At 50.6% G+C, this 17,410-nt stretch overlaps 1 protein-coding gene across 1 annotated transcript in view; it reads right to left on the bottom strand.

The window, feature by feature from the left end:
* The window catches only part of LOC132574209 (cation channel sperm-associated auxiliary subunit epsilon-like), a 59,901-nt gene extending 54,255 nt beyond the window's left edge, over positions 1 to 5,646 (bottom strand). The window contains exons 1-3 of the mRNA XM_060242535.1: positions 5,546 to 5,646; positions 3,271 to 3,326; positions 1,512 to 1,676 (exon numbers count right to left, since the gene is read on the bottom strand). Coding sequence (XP_060098518.1) covers positions 1,512 to 1,676; positions 3,271 to 3,326; positions 5,546 to 5,646 — 322 coding nt within the window. The remainder of the gene's footprint in view (positions 1 to 1,511; positions 1,677 to 3,270; positions 3,327 to 5,545) is intronic.
* Between the last annotated feature and the right edge of the window lie 11,764 nt (positions 5,647 to 17,410).

Raw genomic sequence — 17,410 nt, 5'->3', positions numbered from 1 at the left:
ATTGGCCACCCCTGCTGTAGTGGAGTTTGAGGAGGGCATACATGTTAGGGCATCAGAGTGGGGTCTGCCAGGCACAAATTCTTGCTGTGGAAGCTGACTGGGTAATTTCAGACCAGTCACAGACTTCTAGCCAAACCTGCCTGCCAGAGTTGTTGTTCAGGTCAAAGAGGGGAGAGGAGACTGTGGTAAGCTGCTTTTGTCTCCCCCACACTGTGAGGAAAGACTGTCTTTTTCCTATGTAGAAGCTGCAGGGAATGGAAAGTGATGGAAACCTGAAGTTAGAGGGGCAGATTAGCTACCCTGTGCCTGGTTGCTTGCTACTGTTCAGCAGCAGCCACCCTATAACAGCCACTGTGGCATAGCAGTTAGGACTTCAGAGTGGGATCTGCCAGATCCAGGTTCTTGCTGTGGAAGCTGACTGGGTGATTTTGGACCAGTCCCAGACTTTCAGCCTAACCTGCCTCATAGGGTTGTTGTTCAGATCACAAAAAGGGGAGGAGAATGATGTAAACGGCTTGGTCCTCTCCTCCACCATGAAGAAAGACTGTCATTTTCCTATGGAGAGGCTGCAGGGAGGGGGAAGGCAATTGAAACCTGAAGTCAGAGGGGCAGATAAAGGGAAAGGGATAGGTTGCCTACTCCAGGTTAGGTCATTTCTGGAGATTTAAGAGGTGGGCCTGAAGAGGGTGGAGTTTGAGAAGGGATAGGACCTCAGACAGGTACTACGCCATTTCCTCCTGGGGAACCACTGGAGATCACTCAGTTTTACAGTTCCTCTCTAGATGGCAGAGATCAGCTCCCCTTGAGATGTATGTGGGGAGTCAATGCCTTCACTTGGGTGGGTAGGAAGACAGCAAGGGTGGTGGGCACTCACCCAGAGCCTCCTTCTAGAGCCCAATGTATTTTTTGTCACAATGGGCCTTACTTCTAGTTATTTCATAATTAGCATTGATATATATGAGCAAGTTGTATTTCTTTGTTGTGTCTGGTGATTTGTGGTTGATTTCATTAGGCAGGGAGTGAGTGCACATGGGTGAAGGCACCCTCACTTAGTTCCCTTACAGTCTGTTGCTTCAGATTGAAATATATTTTTGGGCCATGCCTCCTAAGAGGACCCTTGCTACCGAAAGGACTCAGCCATGTCTCAGTCTAAGATAGCCTGGCATGGCAGAGCTGCAACTGCTAGGGCATGAGCTCTCCTCACACCTCCACAGGGTAATAGGCACACTTCTGGGGTGCCCCTTATGGCACCTGGAGTATAGTCCACTAGGCCAGGGAATCAGGTGCTTCCTTCAGGACTGCTGGGCTATGGCCCACCACAAGGGCACCTCCGGGCAGAACCTGCATATCCTGCTGCTCTGCTGACTTCTGTAAATAACATGGCTATTTTGCAGGGTATCTTGCATGCCTTAGTGCAGCTATCAAAATAGATGATCCGGTTGAGAACCCACGCTTCCTCTCCTGAACTGCCTGGTGGCCTTTCTTTAGAGGGAGAAGAAGAACGTATTTACCAGTGGAGTCCAGGTCATACAGTACATCACTGGAAGCCACCAAAGAGAGTCCTTCCTGTGCCAAGATGAACTGGATCAACTGGCATAAGTCTCGAAAGTCAACGTGGTCCTGTGATGTGTCTAACTGCAGTGCCTTCTTCAGTGAGTCATCCTCTGACAAAGATTCTGCACATACAGATGGGAACTACTGGAGGGTGGGTGTGTTCATTCCAGAGCTTCCAAATTGGATTCATAAGTGCAGGGTGGGTGGTGAGCCCAGTTCTGGTAATATGTGGGGAACCAAACAACCCCACGGGACTCTTGCACACCCAGTATAGCAATTTGAGGATGTGCCTGGTATTCATTTCCTGTGCAAGCTTTGTGAGTGTGTCCCTGATGGCTACTACATGGATTTTTTACTCTCCTTAAACCAGAGGGTGATGCAAAATTATCCCCCGGCAAGAGAGGAGGAAAGGGTTCATTCAGGGGCAGCATGGAGTGATCTTTTCAAAACTGGATCATGGATGGTAGTGTTTACATGAGCCTGGTCACTTCTGCCTACCCAGAATGCAGTTGGCACCTTGCCAATCACCTGTGTAATGTCCTCAAGGCATGGGGAATGGCAGAAGATGCCTTATAGAATATAATGAGACCTTTTGCATGAGGACTCCACACAATAAGATGTCCAGGTAGGATCTCCTTAATGACAAGATAAATTATGGTTTCTATAAATGATGCCATTGCTAATGAGCTCTGCTCAGTGCAGTATACATTCCCAGACCATGATCAGTAATGGCATTTCAGACATCTTATCTCAATTTCAGGTTGAGGAGTTCCGGGCTCCAGTCCCCAATCCAAGCCTGCATCCAGACCACTTCCCAGAGCATCTCTGGATGCCTGGCAACAAGTAATTATGCATAGTCACTGATGTCTTCCATCTCTAAGGCAACAGGTAAAACCAGTTGATTGCTTATAGCCCTCCAGAATCACCCACACCTTTTGAGTACCAGAGACTACAAGCTGAATTGCAGGAAAGACAACAAAGTGCTCTGGGTGCAGGTTTGCACTGGGGGTTAGAGCCCAGAACCCCTCCACCTGAAATCACACCCAGGGGAGACCACCTTGCAGGTGAAATTATGGTTGGCCCATCCTCTAGTATGCAGTTTTTACTGCATATGACTCTTTAGAGTAGGGCCCCCAGGGTGGCCAGCTTATCACTGGGATCCTGCATTCTCACAAAGCTTGCACATGCACAAAGCTTGCACAGGAAATCTTGCACTGAATCAAGTAGTATGCCTATACATGGCAGCTTAGCGGTCAGTTGCCTGGTCTTATCCTAGGTGACTGGGACCCCCAATTTTGCTGCAAGGGCCTGAAATGAAACTAAACAGTCAGCACAGGCTGATGTGCCAGTGGGGCCCAGAAATTAAAAAAAATCGTCTAGATAGTGAGTGATGTATAGGCTGCCGGTGTGGTCCTCAACCACCCACTCAAGGAAAGTACTGAAAGTCTCAAATGCAGCACAAGCTATGGAGCAGCCCACAGGCATGGCATTATCAGTGTATCAGTTGCCATCAAAATCTGAACCCCAACAAGCAAAAGTTCCATGGATTAATAGGCAATAGGTGAACAGGGGACTAAATGCCACACTTGGCCAAGAGTGTCCTGGGGGCACAGGACCTGATAAGCCTGAGCACTGCACATATGAACAAACATAGATCCATGTGGTCAGCCATGATGGTCTGAAGCAGTACAGCTAAATTGGAGTCCACTGTCTAACTTGGTTCTATATGAGTGAGCAATTTCAGCCTTTCTGCAAACCGTGCATTTGGCCGACTGCACAAAAGAGTGTGGAGCAACAAGCATCTGAAAAAAGGCACAAAGATCAATGTTTACAAAGCGGTTGTGATGACAACCCTCATCTATGGCTCCGAATCGTGGGTTTTATACCGTCATCACCTGCGACTCCTTGAGCGCTTTCATCAGCGCTGCCTTCGCACCATCCTCAACATTCACTGGAGTGACTTTGTGACCAACACTGAAGTCCTCAAGCGGGCAGAGGTTACCAGCATCGAGGCACTGCTGTTGAAGACGCAGCTGCGCTGGGCAGGGCATATTTCTAGGATGGAAAACCACCGCCTTCCCAAGATTGCCTTGTATGGCGAACTCTCCACCGGCCATCGAAATAGAGGGGCACCAAAGAAGAGGTACAAGGACTCCTTGAAGAAATCCCTTAGCACCTGTCACATCAACCATCACCAGTGGTCTGACCTAGCCTCAGATCGCAAAGCATGGAGGCACACCATCCACCAGGCTGTCTCTTCCTTTGAGAACACACGCATAGCTGGTCTTGAGGACAAAAGGAGATTGAGGAAGAATCGCACTGCTACAGGACCAACCCTAAATCAGACTTTTCCCTGCAGCCGCTGTGGCCGGACCTGCCTGTCCCACATTGGTCTTGTCAGCCACCAGCGAGCCTGCAGCAAACGTGGACTATTGCACCCTTCTTAAATCTTCGTTCGCGAAGCCAAGCTGAGAGAGAGATATTCTACTGAGTTACTGGATGTGGCTGACCCATTGTTGGCTTCTGAGGCCTTGGGGTTTTGGTACCCTGTTCAATCTCAAGGAGCATAGGTTTGCCCCCAAAACCATGAGCATTCACTTATTGGCCATTTTTTTACAGTAATGCCCTGGGTGTCCATGATGTTGACTCTTTTCTTGCATGGAACATCATTGAGGGTTGGAGAAGGTCTGTCCCCCAGGAACATGACATTTGCAGGCCCATTACTATGCCTATCTTGCATTCTTTTACATGGCAGATTTCTTGCATAAGCTTTTCTGCCTTTGAGACCACCATCTTTCAGGATGCCTTTACTTTGGCTTTTTTCCAGGGTGTTTTGTAGTAGCAAACTGCTGTCTATACAACAATGATCAGGCTTTAGCCTTCCAGAACATTTCCTTACAGGACTCTGAGCTTCATATTTTGCTGTGCAGATCCAAGATGGACCAATGGGTTTGGGGATCCTGGATCATTTTGTGCTCTGTTCCCATGGATCAGCCCCACCTTATAAAGTGTACGTCCAAATATATATCAGTCTGGTTTGCCACTGTTGGCACTTTTCTTGTGCATGCTGACAGATCATACTTGTCTTGGTTTCAGTTCACCAGCATCATGTGTGCATATATCACTGTTCAAGGCCTCCCCCTGGGGGAATCTATTGTGCACTCATTTTGGATTGGGGCTGCCAGGATGGCTTTTGTATTTGATCTCCCTGCCAACCAGATCAGGGTCATCAGCTGCTGAAGCTCTGCGGCAGAAAAGGCTTACATATGCTCTTGTACATGAACCAGGTTTTCTAACATTTCCGTCTTCAGCCCCTGTAGTTTCAAAGGGATTGGTTTGGATCATCAGACACAGCATCATGTTCTGGGTGGCTACATACATGGCATTCTCCAGCTGGGACAGCAACTTGGGACTCAGTGACTATCTCCACATCACCTGATTTGAGATCTAGTCCAAGCTGAATTCCAGAATCAGAGTCAAGGTTCAATCCAAAGGTCAGTTGGTCTCACAGCATTCCTTGGCTGATTTTTATAAGCATGTGCCTAAAGGTACAAAATTGCAGCCAGCTTTATTGGAGCAATTCTGCAATTACTAAAGCAGCAGGTGTTGGGCCAGAAAGCAAGTATTTTATCATCCTTCCTGCAATTCAGCTCGCAGCCTCTGTCTCTGGTGCTTAAAGATTGTGGGTGATAATGGAGGGCTGTGAATGATCAACTGGGTTTCACCTATTGCCTTGGTGATTGAGGGCTCTACCTCAGCTGTCAGTTGTGAACCTTGACAAGCCTGTAGCTCATCTTCCTGAATGCTGACTTCTGCTTACTTATTCCTAGCTAGACAGGGCTCCTCTTCTTCTGAGGAGTCCTTTTCTCTTGAGGAGACCTTGCCATCACTGAGCCCTGACTGCCCCAAAACAGCAGGATGGGACATAGAGAAATGTGATTGCCTGCTGTTCTTTCAACTATAGCAAAATGGGTATCCCTTTGGGGCTCACTGGATGCCATCATCATTCAGCATCTCAGCAAGAATGACCTTCCTGCCCCCAAAGAGGTTATACTGATGTGAATCAAGATCACCAACACTGAGGCACTGCATCCTAGACTCCCGGGGATGGCACTGATGTGGCCAGGACTACTGGAGTGTCATGAATAGTGTAGGGCACTCTCTGGATAAAGTGGACATGGCTAGGCAGAAAATCTGCAAGCCTATATCACAGGTCATAGAATCTTTTGGGTTACAGGCTATTAAGCACCCAGATATTACTTTCACACAGGCAACCCTCTTTAGGGCCGACAGTGTGCACCACTTGGAGTGGAGAATGGCTTTATGGTTTTCGTGATGGACTGCTGGATTGTCTACAGATGTAGGAGTGTTGGTGGGAGTGGGACATGGTTCACCCCACTTTGTGGTGGTTTGGGGCATTGGGATGGATTCTTTAGGGGGAGGCTGTCCCTGTATGCCCATGTCCCTTGGTCTGAGGATTCCTTTAAGGGGTTCTGGGGGTGGAGCCACATAAGTACATGCCCAGGCCAGGGGTTGCCAGGTGGGGAAACCATGCAGCAGCCAGTGCCCACATGGATCCCAGGTCTTATGTCTCCGTTGTTTTATCCCCCAGCAGGTGGGTTTGGGTGTGTGGTTATCGGGTGGCAGGTTAGAAGGAGGGAAGAAATTATAGGAAAGAAGCAACATTCAGTTGCAGTATACTGGCAGAAGATGGCAGATTACTTAACTGTATTTTTTAAATCACATTTTTGTCTTGTCATTCCTCAAAAGAGCTTTGGTGTGATATGTTATAGTCACACAAAAACCTTCTGATGTAGGTTTGGCTGAAAGAGAGCAACTAGCCCCAGTTCCCCCAGTGCAATTCATAGCAGTGTGGATATTTGAACCTGAGGTTATCCAATCCAGATCCACCAGCTATTTTTACTCCAGAAGATATGCCCTAACCTATACTGATAACTCTGTAACATCTGTAATTGCTATTTCTTGGGCACAAGGCTTTATCTCAAAAGGCTGTTCTAGGCTTGAGACAACTTTGACTTTTAAATGGATGTCAACATTGTCTTATTTTCTACTAGTTTTTTCAGCCAAATATGGAAAATATGTGGGTGAGGATATGGGAAGAACAAACAATATTTTGGTTGATGTCTGCTACAGTCCTCCTGACCAGGATAAGAAGGTGGATGTTGCCCTCCTTAAACAGCTTGACCTGGTAATTATGGGTGACTTCAGTTTCCCTGATGTGTGCTGGGAGATAAACTCTGCAAAGTGTCCACAATCACACATGTTCCTGACCTGTCTGGCCAACAACTTACTTCATCAAGTGGTGGAGGAAGCTATGAGGGGCTCAGTCACACTCGACTTAATATTACAAGATGATATATAGGTGGTATTTAACACCAGAAAGATTAAGTAAGATCTATCCCAATTATTCTAACTCCTGCTGGAAATGTAAAAAGGTGAAAGGATCTCTTTATCATATTTGGTGGAATTGTGAGATAGCAAAAAAATATTGGGCTTTAGTTAATATATGGACCCAGAAAATATTAAAAATTAGCATTCGTCACACCCCTGAAATGTATTTATTAAATGTATGTAAAGAAAATTTACCTAAATATGACAAAAAACTATTGTTACATGTAATTACCACTGCGAGAATCCTCTATGCTAAATATTGGAAAAACTCCCAAATGCCAACCAGAAATGAATTTGTACAGAGACTGCTAGAGGCTGCAGAGATGGACACTCTTACTGTCAGATTAAGAGGAGGCAATTTGGAAGAATGTAGAAAGACTTGGAATAAGTTATATCAATGGATAAATAATTTAGATAGTTAAGGAAATAAGTACATCTCTAGAAATTTTCCTAGATGCTCCTGGGTGGAGGGGGGTGGAGGGGGGTGGAGGGGGGTGTTATGGTGTTTGGTGGGGTTAGGTTTTGTTTTTTCCCTTTTCATGTATTACTACACAATATTTATGGAACTATGGAATGTTTAATTGTATATGGATTTACGAAATGCTTAATAAAACCTGCCTTTTCCCAAATATATATATTGACCAACAGGCAATAAATGGTAGATAGGCTGAAGGTGGTGGAGACCTTAGGGGAAAGTGACCATGTCCTGCTAAAATTCCTTTTGCTGGGGGGGGGCAAGAAAGTTTGTAGCCACACTTGTAGGATAGATTTCAGTAGGACAGACTTTAATAGAGGCATGATAATAATCATTCCATGGGTAAGACTGCTGGAAGGGAAAGTGAGGTTGTGAACTGGCAGAGACTGACCAAGAGAGAGATCTTGGGGTTGTAGTAGATAACTAACTGAAAATGTCAAGACAGTGTACGATTGAAATAAAAAAGGCCAACGCCTGTCATGGGTGCTGGGGACCCTGCAGAAGAAACCGAGCCTGCAGAGCCTGCAGAAGGAACTGTGCCCCTGCCACCTGCACCAGTGCCCCTGCCTCCTGCTGAAGAAGATCCAAGCCCCCCTGCCTCGCCCTCTCGGGTGGCTCGTGTGCGTGACCGCCTTCGTCAGGACCTCAGGGATCGGAGGAGGGCGGCACGCTCACAAGCAAGACGCTCCCTGAGCCCTGAGTGGTGAAAGGATTCTGGCCCTTCTAAGTGTGAGGATGCTTAAGTTTCGGCAGGATCCTGGCTGCTGCTCTGAGACAGCAATTAGCCCAAATGAGCAACAGGCAGCAGAGGGCTATATAGCTGTGGGCTTTGGGAGGAGGCTTTGTGGAAGCAACTAGTCACATACCTGACATCCTAGCATCCACTCCGGCTCTTGACTTTGGCTTTTGGATTCCTGACTTTGGCTTGGACCTCTGGACCCCCTGACTTCGGCTTCTGAACCTCTGACCTGTGATACCTGGATTACGATTCTGTTTTGGCGCCTTGGACCCTCCTTGCTCACGAGTTGCCGACCTTCGACTGCCCCTGGACTTTGCCTGACTCAGCCCCAGCTCGTGACAGATTGCTTCCACCCACAACCAACACCCATTCCACAGGATGGATGCTGAAGCAAGTGGAACCACAGGACTACTGGCTGCGCTCCAAGCCCAGGTACAGCAGCTGACACAGGCAGTAGTACACTTGCAGCAACAACCTGTGGCCAGTGCTCCAGCCAAGTGCCCAGTTCCCCCACCTGACAGATTTGGGGGTGCCGTGGAAGAATTTCCTGCTTTCCTAGCGCAGTGCCGGCTGTACTTCGAACTAAGAGCTCGGGACTTCCCCAACGACAAAACAAAGGTGTGTTTCATCATCAGCCTGTTAAAGGGGCAGGCGGCCAAATGGGCCACACCCTTGCTGGTTGCGTCCTCTCCCCTGCTGACTGATTACCAGGGGTTTGAGGACCACCTGTCTGCTGCCTTCTCAAACCCAGTCCAAGCAGCCACAGCCAACCGGAAGATCAGGGCGCTGAAACAAGGCAAATCCTCAGTGGCTCAGTATGCCACCGAATTCAAGCTCCTGGCCCAAGACTTGGCGTGGAATGAGGCTGCCCAGATGGACCAGTTTACCGAGGGGCTGGCAGAGGAAGTCCTGGATGAACTGGCCAGGGTGGAGTCACCACCCACGCTCCAAGGACTTATCACCCTCTGCCTCCGCATTGATGGCCGCCTGGAAAGTCGCCGCCAAGCCAAGACCAGAGGGCGCCAGCTCCCTGCGCCGTGCCACTTGGCTCCTCACCCATCCCCAGTTAGTACCAGAGCCGAGGAGGAGCCTATGCAGCTTGGAGCTGCTCGACCCCGCCTGACTCCAGAAGAAAAGGCCAGACGCCGCACGCAGAATCTGTGCCTTTACTGCGGTACGGCAGGCCACTATGCCTCTGGCTGCCCTGCTAAGCGTCGGATACCCGGACCCTCGTTGCCACCGCCGCCAAAAGAGCAGCCCCAGGCGTAAGTGGGCCCTCCAGCCTAGGGCGAATAGCTGGGTCCTCCGAACAGCAGACTGATACCCCGGGCCCGTTCCTGCTACCAGTCAAACTCCGTCTGCCTGATGAACGCTGGCTGTTTGTATATGCCATGCTGGACTCGGGAGCGGCCCACTGTTTTGTAGATGCTGCCTTTGTAAAGCAGCACCAGATACCAGTGCAGACAAAAGAGACTCCAACGCTGGTGGAGGCTATCGACGGGCGCCTCCTCCGTTCTGGCCCCGTCACCCAGGAGACCTGCCCCATCACCTTCCACGTCCAGCAGCACCAAGAACAGCTGCAGTTTAATGTCGCCCGCATGCCTCGCTTCCCGCTGATTCTGGGCCTTTCCTGGCTGAAGCTACACAACCCCATCGTGGACTGGGCCCAGCAGGAACTACGTTTCCGAGACCCATGCCCCCATCTGACTCCTCCCACCACTCTAGCAGCCGGCATCCCGAGTGGTGGTCCTCAGCTCCCTCAGAAGTATGCGGACTTCGCCGATGTCTTCGAAGAGACAGGAGCGGATCAGCTTCCCCCTCACCGGCCCTATGACTGTGCCATTGACCTAGTACCTGGGGCACCACTCCCGGTGGGGCGTCTGTACCCGATGTCAGAGCCTGAGTTGGCAGCTCTGCGAGACTACCTGGACAAGAACCTGAAACGCGGATTCATCCGACCCTCAACCTCTCCCCTGTCTGCTCCAGTCCTCTTTGTGAAGAAGAAAAGTGGGGAGCTGCGGCTGTGCAATGACTACCGGGCCCTGAACAAGATCACCATCCGCGACCGGTACCCTCTACCACTGATCCCTGAACTCTTGGATCGCTTAAAGGGGGCCCAGATTTACACCAAGCTGGACCTCCGTGGAGCGTACAATTTGGTGCGCATACGGCCCGGAGACGAGTGGAAGACCGCGTTTGGGACCCGATACGGGCAGTACGAGCACCTGGTGATGCCCTTCGGATTGACCAATGCCCCCGCTGTCTTCCAGAGGTTCATGAACGACATATTCCGGGACCTGCTCGACCGCTTCGCGATCATATACCTGGATGACATCCTAATTTACTCCCGCAATCCTGCCCAGCACGCCGAGCACGTCCGCCAGGTCCTGCAACGCCTACGAGCCCATGGCCTCTACGCCAAGCTGGAGAAGTGCGACTTCGACCTGTGCTCCGTCGAGTTCCTTGGGCACATTGTGTCACCGCAGGGGATCCTCATGGACCCGAGAAAAGTAGAAGCGGTCCTGACCTGGCAGGCTCCTCAGAATCGCAAAGACCTGCAGCGGTTCCTTGGTTTTGCCAACTACTATCGGCAATTCATCCCGGCCTACGCATCCCTGACCACACCCCTGACTCAACTACTCCGCCCCAAAGAACCCTTCCGCTGGTCCCCAGAGGCCGATAACGCCTTCTCCACCCTGAAGACTCGCTTTGCCACCGGGCCACTCCTGAGATACCCTGACTCCCAGCTTCCCTTTACGGTGGAAGCTGATGCCTCCAACGTGGCCCTGGGAGCAGTGCTGTCCCAGCGCGAGGAGCCGTCCCAGCCACTCCAGCCCTGCGCCTATTACTCGCGCCAGCTCACTGCTGCAGAGAGGAACTATACCATCTGGGAGAGGGAGTTGCTCGCGATCAAGGCGGCGTTTGAGGTTTGGCGACATTACCTCGAAGGGGCTCGCCACCCTGTTCAAGTGCTCACCGATCACCGGAACTTGGAACACCTCCAGACCACCCGCCGTCTCAACCAGCGCCAGATCCGGTGGTCCCTATTCTTCTCTCGCTTCGACTTCCGGATCTCCTACATCCCCCATACCCAGAACCGGAAAGCAGACGCGCTCTCCCGGAAACCGGAATACGCCCCTGCCTCAACTGAGACCGTGCCCGCTGCTCCAATCCTGCCGCCCTCAGTATTTGCAGCCACCTCCACTTCACCAGCACTCGTGGAGGACATTCGGGCTAGCCAGGCCAATGATCCCTGGGTCCAGCAACACCTCCAGGCTCTCCAAGATGACCCAACAGGCGAGTTCACGACTCGAGGCGGCCTCTTGCTACACCGCGAACGCCTCTATGTGCCGCCCGGGCCCTTGCGAGCAGAAGTGCTACGCCTGACCCACGACTCGTTACCCGCCGGGCACTTTGGACAGCATAAGACCACCCACTTGCTGACAAGGGAATTCTGGTGGCCACGAGTTCGCGCTGATGTTGCCCGTTATGTCAGCTCCTGTGACGTCTGCCGACGGGCCAAAGACATCCCAGCCAAACCCTCAGGGTTGCTACAGCCCTTGCCCACATCTTCAGGACCCTGGGAGACCATCTCGATGGACTTCATCACGGAACTTCCGCGCTCCAAGGGTCAGACTTGTATCTGGGTGGTCGTCGACCTATTTACCAAGATGGCCCACTTTGTTCCGTGCCCGAAACTTCCCACAGCTCAGGAGACGGCCCAGCTTTACCTGCAACACATCTTTTGTCTGCACGGACTCCCAGCCCATCTGATCTCCGATCGGGGCCCTCAGTTCTCCTCTCGGTTCTGGCAAGCCCTCCATTCCAGCCTGGGTACTCGAGTGCACCTGTCCTCAGCCTACCACCCACAGACAGATGGCCAGACAGAGCGCACCAATGCCACGCTAGAGCAATATCTCCGCTGTTACACCTGTTACCAGCAGGATGACTGGACCACTCTATTGCCCCTAGCGGAGTTTGCATACAACAACGCGGTCCATTCATCCACTCAAATGACCCCGTTTGCTGCAACCTACGGGTACCACCCTCGGTTCTTCCCGGCAATCCTACCACCCACGAATGTCCCCGCCGTCGATGCCTACCTGCAAGAACTCCGCGCCAGCCAAGACTTGCTCCGAGAGCAGTTACAGCAGGCCAAGGAGGCATATAAACGGGCTGCGGACCGAAAGAGGCAAGAAGGCCCTCCAGTGCAGCCGGGGGATCAGGTGTGGCTCTCAACTCGCTACCTGCGCCGGCCTGGTCGGTCTCACAAGCTGGATGCACGGTTCATTGGACCCTACCCCGTCGTAGAACAAATAAATCCCGTCGCCTTCAGGCTCCAGTTGCCACCCCACCTCCGCATTCATCCTGTGTTCCATCGCTCCCTCCTTGTTCCAGCTGCACCCCCTGACCCAGCTCGGCCTCCTTCCCCACCGCCGCCACCACCGGTGTTGGTGGATGACGAGGAAGAATATGAGGTGCGCCAGATTCTGGACTCCCGGTACCATCGTGGAGGCCTCCAGTACCTTGTGGACTGGGAGGGATACGGCCCAGAAGACCGGTCCTGGGAACCTGTGGACAATCTTCATGCCCCGGACTTGGTGCAACGATTCCACAGCGACCACCCCGACCTCCCAGGCCCCTCGACGGAGGGGGGCCCTGGGGGGGGGATAGTGTCATGGGTGCTGGGGACCCTGCAGAAGAAACCGAGCCTGCAGAGCCTGCAGAAGGAACTGTGCCCCTGCCACCTGCACCAGTGCCCCTGCCTCCTGCTGAAGAAGATCCAAGCCCCCCTGCCTCGCCCTCTCGGGTGGCTCGTGTGCGTGACCGCCTTCGTCAGGACCTCAGGGATCGGAGGAGGGCGGCACGCTCACAAGCAAGACGCTCCCTGAGCCCTGAGTGGTGAAAGGATTCTGGCCCTTCTAAGTGTGAGGATGCTTAAGTTTCGGCAGGATCCTGGCTGCTGCTCTGAGACAGCAATTAGCCCAAATGAGCAACAGGCAGCAGAGGGCTATATAGCTGTGGGCTTTGGGAGGAGGCTTTGTGGAAGCAACTAGTCACATACCTGACATCCTAGCATCCACTCCGGCTCTTGACTTTGGCTTTTGGATTCCTGACTTTGGCTTGGACCTCTGGACCCCCTGACTTCGGCTTCTGAACCTCTGACCTGTGATACCTGGATTACGATTCTGTTTTGGCGCCTTGGACCCTCCTTGCTCATGAGTTGCCGACCTTCGACTGCCCCTGGACTTTGCCTGACTCAGCCCCAGCTCGTGACAACGCCATGCTGGGAATTATTAGGAAGTGAATTGAAAATAAATCAGCCAGTATCATAATTCCCCTGTATAAATCGATGGTGCGGTCTCATTTGGAATACTGTGGACAATTATGGTCACCACACCTCAAAAAGGATATTACAGCATTGGAAAAAGTCCAGAAAAGGGCAACTAGAATGATTAAAGGTTTGAAACACTTTCCCTATGAAGAATGGTTAAAACGCTTGGGGCTCTTTAGCTTGGAGAAATGTCGACTGCAGGGTGACATGATAGAGGTTTACAAAATTATGCATGGGATGGAGAAAGTAGAGAAAGAAGTACTTTTCTCCCTTTCTCACAATACAAGAACTCGTGGGCATTCAATGAAATTGCTGAGCAGTCAGGTTAAAATGGATAAAAGGAAGTACTTCTTCACCCAAAGGTGCCACAAGAGGTGGTGGCAGCTACAAGCATAGCCAGCTTCAAGAGGGGATTGGATAAAAATATGGAGCAGAGGTCCATCAGTGGCTATTATTCACCGTATATATATATATATATATATATATATATATATATATATATATATATATATATATATATATATATACGCGTGTGTGTGTGTGTGTGTGTGTGTACACACACATATATTGGCCACTGTGTGACACAGAGTGTTGGACTGGATGGGCTATTGGCATGATCCAACATGGCTTCTCTTATGTTCTTATGAGGGATCAGCTCTCCTAAACAAGAACTCTTGCAAGCTCAAGCCATCACTATTCCAACAAGAAGGAAACATGGTAGGGGATCCAAAAAGTCAATGTAGATGAACAGAGAACTCCATGATGTGCTAAAGGAGAAAAAAGGAAATGATCAAGAAATGAAGCAAGGACATATCTCTAAAGAAGAGTATCTGCAAGTTGCTAGGTACTTTAGGTCAGCCATCAGAGAGGCCAAAGCTTACAGTCAGCTAAAGCTGGCCAGGGAGGCTTGCTACAAGAAGAAAATCTCCTTTGGATATATGATGCGCAAACGTAAGATAAACGAGGCGTTATATCCACTTTGGTGGAAAATGGAGGAACTCTCAGGACAAAAAGAAAGCAGAAACGCTAATGCCTACTTTGCCCCAGTCCCCTCCCCTCCCCAAGAAGAAGAGTACAAGCTCATTTAGAGATGGCAGTAGGCAATGCGTGGCTTCTGGGTTGCTGGTTGACATGGACAAGAGAGGAAGCATCTGGATGCATTGAATGAGTACAGATCCCTTGGGTCAGATGGTATGTACCCAAGAGTGCTCAACTTTCTAGATAGCTTGCAGAGTCTTTGTTCATCATCCACACCTCTTGGAGGATGGGAGATGTCACAAGACTGGAGGAAGACAGATGTTATTCCCATTTTCAAAAAAGGGAGGAGGGATCGCTTAGGAAACTACATGCCAGTTAGTCTGACCTCTGTCCCAGGGATGATACTAGAACAGATTTTAAAGGGATAAATCTGTGAGCATCTAAAGGACAATTTGGTAATCCAGGGAAATCAGCACAGATTTGACCCCAATAGGTCTTGCCAGACCAACCTCATTTCCTCCATTGATGAAATGATGAGTTTATTGGATTGAGGAAATGCAGTTGATGTTGTTCACCTGGATTTCAGATAAGTTTTTGACACAGTTCCCCATAATGGTCTTATGGGCAAACTAGAGGACTGTAGACTGGATTATAGGATAGGTAGGTGGATAGGGAACTGGTTGGAGAACTGCACTCAAACAATAGTTGTCAATGGTATTTCATCTGAATTGAGGGCAGTGTCCAGTGGGGTGTCACAGGATTAAGTTCTGGGCCTGGTATTTTGTAATATTTTAATCAATGATCTGGATGAAGGTGTGGACTACTCATTAAATTCACAGATGACACAAAGTTAGGAGGTGCATTGAACACACCAGAAGATACAGAATTCAATGAGATCTGAACACACTAGAAAAGTGAGCAGAAATGAACATAACAAGGATAAGTGTCAAGTTCTACAAGTTCATAACAAGGATAAGTGCCAAGTTCTACATAACAAAAATGAGGAACATGCATATTGGATGGGGGGATACACTTCTAGGTAGCAGTGTGTGTGAACAAGATCTTGGAGTATGAGAGGTAAAGGTAAAGGTTGTCCCTTGTGCAAGCACCGAGTCATTAGCAACCCATAGGGTGACATCACATCATGACATTTTCTTGGCAGACCTTTTATGAGGTGGTCTGCCATTGCCTTCCCCAGTCATCTACACTTTACACCCAGCAAGGTATGGGCAGACCATAAGTTAAATATGAGCAGCCAGTGTGATGCAGTGACAAAAAAGGCTAATGCCTCTTGGGGTGTATCAACAGAGGCATAACATCCAAATTGCAAGATTTCCTCCTAATCCTGTGGTATGATACACTGGTGTCCTGACCCAGATGGGGGTGCCACCTGACGCTACCACCACTCTGGAATTAGGGTCCCTTCAGAAGGCCCAGAGTACCCTCCCAAGCCCTTCGAATCCCTTGCTTTGGTCAAGAAAATAGGTGTGTAAACCAGGCAGAGTAACAAAGAACAAAAAGGTTTATTTTAAACAGGAAAATTAATAAAGGGGAAACAAAAGATAAGGTGCTTTAAAACTATAGTAACGTGGGTGAAGGAAAATAAAGTCCCTAACGTGACTGAACTCAACTGTCCCTTGTCTGTTAGGTCCCAGGCCTCGGCCTGCTCACTCTCTCCCTTTGAGTGAGGGTCTTTCTCCTAACAGCAGCTGTCCTGCTCAACCTCTCAGGAGGAAAGAACAGCATTTGTCTCCTGAGAGAGCTTTTAAACAGTCCCCCTCAGAGCCTACTTGGACACTGATTGGCTGAAACCAGCACTGTAAAGTACTGGGGTTGGCGCAGTAAGAGACCAGAGTCGGAGAGTGATTTCAGCAAGCTTTACTTCAGGAACACACACACAGACTGAGCTCTATTCAAACTTCCCGCTCTTTTATACAATTCTTGCCCCCTTCTGATTGGTCCTTAACTATCTACATGGATTGGCTATTTACAGGGCCCTAAGGGCCTATCAGGGTACAGTATGAGCCTAGATGTTGATTGGCTACTTATGTTTCAATCCTTCCCCTGATTGGGCACGCTTAGGCCTTCTCTGGAACCCTGGTGTGGAGTACAAGCTTTGGCTTGTTCAGCTTCCCTCCAAAAGTAACAGTTCTCCCATTTAAGCCTAGGACACAACACCCCTCCCCCCATAGTTCCAGCTATCAGGTGACATAGTCCTGGAGATATGCCGGAGGGCGGCGGTCTCGTGTCGAAGCTCCGAGGGGACTGGGCGTTCCGACTCGGTTGGTGGTTCCGCGGCTGCAGAGCTGGAGACACCTGGGACGGCGGCCCCAGGAGACCTGGGTTCAGCTGCGCGGTCGGGGGTCTCCTCCTGCTGGGCAGAAGTGGGCTCCACGGAACCCTGTTCTGTGTCAGGCTCTCAGGGACTTACGTTGTCCGGATCTGGAGCCTCTGACCTTGGCTCCCCGGCAGGCAGGCGACCTCGGAGTTGGTCGATCTGTCGCCTCAGGAGATGTCCACCCTCCAAGGTCACTGCATAGGAGACCGGTCCGGTGACGTGGTCCGCCTTTCCAGGGAGCCAGGCGGGGCCAGTGGTGGCATAGTTCCGTGCCCACACTGTCTCACCTGGGTAGAACCCTCTGGGGGCTTTAAGGTGTTCCGGCGCCGGTCGCCTGTCTGGGGCTCGGTCAGGGTGCAGCTTGTCCAGCAGGGTGCAGATGCGGCGGCCCATGAGGAGTTCTGCTGGACTGCAACCTGTGGAGGCGGTAGGTGTGGTCCGGTAGGCCATTAGGAAACACACCATGTCTTTTGGCCAGTCTGAGGGGCCCAGACGGTTCAAGGCCTCCTTTGCCGTGTGCACCATCCGCTCTGCCTGGCCGTTGGTGGCTGGATGAAACGGGGCAGAGCGAATGTGCCT

This window comes from Heteronotia binoei, chromosome 1, assembly GCF_032191835.1.
Source record: "Heteronotia binoei isolate CCM8104 ecotype False Entrance Well chromosome 1, APGP_CSIRO_Hbin_v1, whole genome shotgun sequence".
NCBI classification, from domain to species: Eukaryota; Metazoa; Chordata; class Lepidosauria; order Squamata; family Gekkonidae; genus Heteronotia; species Heteronotia binoei.
Note: the sequence above shows the minus strand (reverse complement) of the source record. Positions and strands in the feature narration are given on the sequence as shown.